A 6,570-nucleotide genomic window follows, 5' to 3' on the forward strand; every position below is an offset into this window, starting at 1 on the left:
TTGGAAGGCCATGAGCCTTGGGTGTCAGCAGGGCTGACGCCAGCACAGGTTGTTCTTACTGAGACTGCGGTGTCTCAAGCGATTTCCTGACCTGGTAATCTTTGAGTAAATGGAACTACATGTTTACTGACCTTTACTGACCTTTGATACTATCTGCTTACTGCGTGCTCTACCTCTGTGCTTTGCTAAGGGCAAATGTGTAACCAAGTTGAATAAAAACAGGCAAGACAAGGGCTCGTGGTTCCTCTTCGCAAGAGAGGTTCCACCTGGCCCCCATGCTTGAAGCTAAGAGCATAGGCCCTGGAACTTGGAGGCATGGGTTGGTGTCTGAACTCGGCTGTCCCAGTTGTATGGTCTTGGGCAAGAGACTACCTCTTCGTGCCTCATTTTTCCTGTGGAGATAATTATAATGGTTACCTCCCGGTGTGAAGACTAAAGAAGTCAAAATACATAAAGTACTTAGAAGAGTGCCAAGCACACAGGAATGCTAACTGTCAGTTCTTATGATAGTATATAGCAGCGCTTCTCAATCTTGCTCTCTGGACCTCTTTACGTTTTTAAAAATTATCAAGGACCCCCAAAGAGCTTTTATGTGGATTATAGCTATTGATATTTCCCATATTAGAACTTAAAATGAGAATTTTTTAAATGTTTATTTGTTCATTGAAAAATAACTAATTGGCCCTAGCCAGTTTAGCTCAGTGGATAGAGTGTTGGCCTGCAGACCAGAGGGTCCCGGATTCGATTCTGGTCAAGGGCACGTACCTCGGTTATAGGCTCTTCCCCAGTCTGGGCCCTGGTTGGGGCTCATGCAGGAGGCAACCAATCAATGTGTTTCTCTCACATCAATATTTCTCTCTGTCTTTCCCTCTCTCTTCCACTCTCCCTAAAAATCAATGGAAAAATATCCTTGGGTGAGGATTTAAAAAATAAATAAATAACTAATTGCCCAGCCAGTTTGGCTCAGCAATTGACTGTCGACCTATGTACTAGGAGGTCACGGTTCAATTCCCAGTCAGGGCACATGCTCGGATTATGGGCTTCATCCCCAGTGGGGAACGTGCAGGAGGCAGCTGATCAATTATTCTCTCTCATCATTGATGTTTCTATCTCGCTCTCTTTCCCTTCCTCTCTGAAATCAATAAAAATAAACATTTTAAAAAATAACTAATCCATTATGTGCTAAGATAAATAAAATCTTTTTTCAAAAAGTCAATTTAGAGAGAAGGGTGGAATTGGTTTACATGTTTACAAATTTTTTGAAATGTCTGACAGTAGAATACACCTGGATTCTCTTATGTGCTTCTGCATTTAATTAACAGATTTAACTTGGGTTGAAGTAGATGAAGGAAACCTGGCCTCACACAGCTATGTAGTTAGTAAAGTGAAGACCTTGTAGATCCCCTAAAATGGTCTTAGGATCCTAGGGGTCTTCAGAGCAACATTGAGAAGTGCTGGTGTATATAAAGCATGAGAGCCAGCATTCTACAGCTGTTCAACTGTCTGGATATAAACCTCAAATGTGTGGGAAAATCACCTAACCTCTGTGCCTCAGTTTCCTCCTAGAGAGTTGCTTCCTGCGGAGTGGTTAAAGTAGTGCTTGGCACATAGTAAGTGCTCAGTAAACACTTGCTGTTATGATTATTAGTTCTGAGTCTGGCATTAGTAAGGCTCCCTTTCCTTCCTAGGCCAGGCATCCCTTTCAGAGATAATGTTCAACCACTCTAGAATGGCCTGGGTTCCGAGCCCCCCAGAGCTGCCCTGAGACCCTGTGCATCTCCCAAGGGAGACTGGGCTGAGCCCAGCATGTGCCCTGTGCCGTCTCTCTGGCCACAGGCCCAAAGCAGCTGTGCCCAGGTGTGCCTGCCGGCCTCTGGCACCTCAGCTGGGTGTACCTGTGTCGTTACTGGGAAGCTCTCCTCCCCAGCAGCTGGTGATTAGGAAGTCACTCCTCATAATGGCCGAAACCTAATCAACATGCCAATAATTACCAGGCCCAGAACGTGGCCGCGATTCAGGAAAGCTGATCCCCAAAGATAAGAGTCACTTAAATTCTGGCATTGACCACGGGTCCCCTTGGTAACCCGTAACTCTCAGCACGATTTCACCGCTCAGCTAATTGATGTTCTCCAAGGCAGTCAGCTCATACTGGCCAATCGAAATGGGCTCTAATTGCCAACATCCTTCAGGTAAGAAGCCCCACATGTTCTCATGCCACCCAAGAGGCCGGAGCAGGAACTGAGTCTCTCAGTAAACCAGTCCTCAGATTGCAGTTAATTAATCAATATAAGGTTTGGAGAAAGGATTAAAGAACCTATTAGAGGAAGTCATGGTATTGGGATGTTTTATAGCAAAGTTTTGCTGAATTCATGAGAAGCTCCTTGAAGAAATGTTCCCCAGCTCTTTAAAGCTGCCTGAGTCAGGAACAGCAGGGGTAGAGGAGAGACCACTGGACTTGGGGTCGTACAGAACCAGGGTGAGCCCAGTGGCGCTATCCGTGCAAGACATGCGGCTTAGGCAAGTCTCTTCACCTCCCTGAGCTACAAAGTGGGGCTACCATTGGTGGGTAGAGAATGCCTTGCATAGGACCCAGCCCATAGTAGGTTCTAAATGGCAGAGCTAAAAACCGGCGCCTGAAGAGAACTGTTTGGTGTCCTCTGAAGGGTTTTAAAAGGCAATTGGGTAGATGTTATACTTGGTTGCAACACAAGCTGTCAGCTCTGTGGCCCTCTTTGGGGCCAGCTTCACAGGTTGGTAGTGACTGCATAGCGACCTACAACATTTGGATTTGCCACACCACCTTCCTTTCGGGCCCAGGAATCAGGCAGACCTGGTGGCAAATCTCAGCTCCACCTTTGCTCACTTGTGTGGCCTTCATTCACACACTCAACATGGTTTACTGTCCTCAATGCTGGAGCACAGAGTTTGGTGAAGGAGGAACCATTTATGAAAAAATGACCCAAGAAGACTGTGGCAGATGTTGCTGGTACCACACCCTATCCCCTCAGTTCTCACCTTTGTGGTACACACAATGTTTTCCTGAGATTCTTCACCTAAGGGCCTTCTTGTGGTCAGGACACAGGGCAAGCTGGAGCTGCCAGGGAGTTAACATCCTCAAGAGCAGCCCTCAACTCCTGATCAGTTGTCCCTGTGGAGTGGGACAACTCTGAGTCCTGTTCTACTAGTACGGTTTCCCAAGAAAAACCTGCTTTCTAATGCATGCCCATTCACTTCCTTCCCTCTCTCCTTCCCTCCCTCCTTCCCTCCCCCCAGACCAGTGCTTCCTGGGATCACCCTCCAAGTAAACTACTTGCACTCAAATCCTATCTCAGGGTCTGGTGCTCCGGGAACCCAACCTAAGACAGATACAATGACAAGCTGTGATAGCTGCAAGGAAGGAGTGGGATGCAGTGCCACATGCCACAATGTTGTCTGAAGTGACAACTATTAAGGAGGAGGAGGCCAGGAGCAGGGTGGTAGCAGAGGAGCTGAAGGTAAATGGGTAGATTTGAGACATATCTAGGACACGGTAAAAGTTAGATGATAGGGCATTAGAGCCATGCAAACAACCCCCAAGTTTCAGACTCATGTGCTTAGAAAAGTCAATTTACTTCTTTCTTAGTTACCTTTTCTCTAAACAGGGGTGACTATGATGGACAATTCATTCATTCATTTGCATATCACCTACAAAATGCATTTCCTAATGTCTGGCCCCAGAGGAAATGTTTGGGAAACATTTATTTTTCTTTTATCTTCCAAAGCTCAAACAAAGTGCCCCTTTCCCCAGGAAGCCTGGTTTGAGTCCCCAATCATAGCTTTTGTCTTCATTTTGCCTGCCAGGTGACACAGACTGTTGATTCCTGCCACAGAACTATGTTGATTACAAACCTAAACCAGACCAGCTCTCTCACCAAATCAGGCAAACTCAAGGCAGGGTCCTGAGGTGGCCTCCAAGACCTATAGCTCCACCTCAGCCAGCTTTGTGTCTTCCAGAATGCCCTTCCTCTTTTCTAGGCCTCAGTTTTCCCGGGTGTCAAATGGGCTCCAGAGTCCCTGTTCACCTCCCAAGCTTGTTCTGGGGTGGGGGCAGTGGAGAAGACTTTTCATGCCCCCAGGGTCCCAGATTCCCTTCTCAGTCGAGCTGGGGAGCTCTTAGTCCGGTCCCCTCTCAATGCTGAAAAGAGAAACCCCACATCAGCCGAGACAGAACCACAACCACAGAGCTCCATGATTATCTAGATGTGTTTTATTATCATTAGGAAGATTATCATTGACAAGGAGAAGGTGTCTAGCAGGTTATATACCGCAAACATCATCCAGGATGATGTTTACATATTCCCACATACACGTTTATCAACAACTTCCAGGGCAATGTTTACATATTCCCACACACATTCACTCTGCAGCTACCACACAATACAGCACCACAGGGGTTCTCCACCTAAAATGCTTCCCCCAAGCAGAACACAGCTGTGGGTCAGGTGCCGCCACCCACACACCCACACAAACAAAAAATACCACCCAAGAAAACCAAGAAGGGAAGGAGACCCTGGATTCTGGGGGCAAAGTTTACATGTGGTAACTCCTGACACACGGGGTGGGGGATAGAAGCTAGATTTGGACATCACCACTTCAATTGCACCCCACCCTCACTGGCTGCTTGCCCCAGAGGCACTCTGCCCCTCTCTGGGAATACCTTAGAAGTTACAGATCGGTCATCTTAGCCAGGACTAAGGCATGGGAGCTGGCCTTCGGGGTAGGCGAGGATCTCTGGGATCTGCCCCCTTGCCAGTGATACAAAATGAAGTAATACGGGGTTTTAGCTTATAGGATGGCCTTTTCATGTCCCTGAAGGAGGGGGGCAAGCAAAGCCAGGGGTTTGGGTGTGTGCATAGAGGGGAGGGGCTCAGGTTTATTATTAGGGATCTAAGGGGAAGGGGAAGAGGGGTCACAGAAGGATAGGGTGCACAGGACTCAAGATATTCTTAGACCCCAAACTCGACTTCACAGGAAACTGGGCTCACTCCTCCAGTGGCTCCCTGGCCCAGGCCGCCCGCCGTCCAGGGTGCTGTCGCTTCTCCTCAGGCCTCTGGCCCCTGCTCAGGTCATCCAGGAGCCCCAGCAGGAGGCTGGCTTGACCACAGTCTCCCTGGAGCCCACACGGGCCTCCCAAGGCTCTCTTGCCCGGATGCTGGCGTTTCTCAGGCATCAGCTCTCCGTCCTCCTCCTCTTCTTCCTCCTCCTCTTCCCAGCTCCTTTGGGCCTTGGGGTCCACCAGCCGTCTGCCGGGGTGCTGCCTCTTGGTGAAAGTATACCCCAGCCAGAAGGAGCGCCGGCCAGGGTGCTGCCGCTTCTGCGGGGTCACATCCACTGACCACGCAGCTGCGTTCTCCCACGGGCCTGGATGCTGCCGTTTGTGGGGCCCCACAGCCCCTCCTTCTTCTTCCTCGTCTTCAACTCCCTCTTCTGCCTCTTCCTCCCTTTTGCCTGGATGCTGACGCTTAGAGAGCCCATTGGACTGAAAGATCTGGGACTCTGTGGAAGGAAAGAGCTAGTGAGGGATCCCCTGACCCTTGAGTGCCTACTCTAGCCTTCCTCCAATCAAGGTAGAAATTCCTGCCGCACTCACCCAGGACTCACCGACACATACACTCACACAGATGGTCAAAGGCATGACTTCTGGTTCCAGTCCCAACTCTGCCACTCCCTAGCTGTGTGACCATAAGCAACTCACTTAACTTCTCTGAGCCTCAGTTTTCTTTTGTGTAAAATGAGGGGTAATAACAGTTCCTATCTAAGAGGTTGTTAGGAAGATCAAATAGTGTGACAAAGTATTTGAAGTGCTTAGAACAGTGAGTGCCTGGCATAACATAAGAAGTAAACACTCAGACTCTTTCTTCCCAGCATAGAATCTTCCCCACTGTGGGCATGCTTTCTGTGACATATTCCCAGGACAGAGATGCAAGAGGAATCTGGTCCCAGGAAAGGGTCAACTCACGACCGGCCGAGGGTGCGGCCAATGAGAGTTTCTGAGCAACAGGCTGGATGACCAAGTCGCTCCCTCTCCTCTGCTCCGCGTTTCCCCTCAGCCCTCTCCTCAGCCTCATCTCGCCTGGGCAGCCCGGGTCAGACCCGCCTCTCACCTGATTCGCGATTTCCCTGGTCCCCTTGCAGCCGCTGGAGGTCCTCCCGGAGGAGGAGAAGGTGCCCCGCCTGGCGCAGGAGGTCCCTCAGGGCCGGGTGCTCTGCAGCCATCGCAGCCTCCTGCTGGTCCACCTCGGGCTGTGCGCGGCCTCCGGGGACACCGGTCAGGGTCAGGGTCAAAGCCAGGGCCAGCAGCAACCAAGGGCCAGGCATCGTGGCGGCTGGAGTCAGGAGGACAGAGAGAGAGCATAAGGGCGCTGCGCCCCCTCCCAGGGAGCTGCACCTCCTCCTTTCCTGTCCCAGCGGGTCCCCGAGGCTGGAGTAGCGAACCGGGGGCCGGGGGAGGATCTGCCTGGGCCCCAGGTGTCCTCACCTACAGAGCTGCTCCGAGCGCCTGCCCACGCCCAGTCCTGCCAGCGAGGCCGT

The 6,570-nt window shown here is 50.5% G+C and overlaps 1 protein-coding gene across 2 annotated transcripts in view; it reads right to left on the reverse strand.

Moving 5' to 3' along the window:
- Positions 1-4,281: 4,281 nt before the first annotated feature.
- TRH (thyrotropin-releasing hormone) overlaps positions 4,282-6,570 on the reverse strand; it is a 3,030-nt gene continuing 741 nt past the window's right edge. Inside the window, exons 1-3 of one of the 2 annotated variants that reach the window (XM_005870026.2) lie at positions 6,518-6,564; positions 6,144-6,365; positions 4,282-5,535 (exon numbers count right to left, since the gene is read on the reverse strand). In XM_005870026.2, the coding sequence (XP_005870088.1) occupies positions 5,021-5,535; positions 6,144-6,357 (729 nt within the window). In that variant the 5' untranslated portion in view covers positions 6,358-6,365; positions 6,518-6,564 and the 3' untranslated portion in view covers positions 4,282-5,020. Of the gene's footprint in view, positions 5,536-6,143; positions 6,366-6,517; positions 6,565-6,570 lie in introns of those variants that run through there. The other variant, XM_005870025.2, reaches the window with a different exon arrangement.

Source organism: Myotis brandtii, unplaced genomic scaffold, assembly GCF_000412655.1.
Source record: "Myotis brandtii unplaced genomic scaffold, ASM41265v1 scaffold312, whole genome shotgun sequence".
NCBI classification, from domain to species: Eukaryota; Metazoa; Chordata; class Mammalia; order Chiroptera; family Vespertilionidae; genus Myotis; species Myotis brandtii.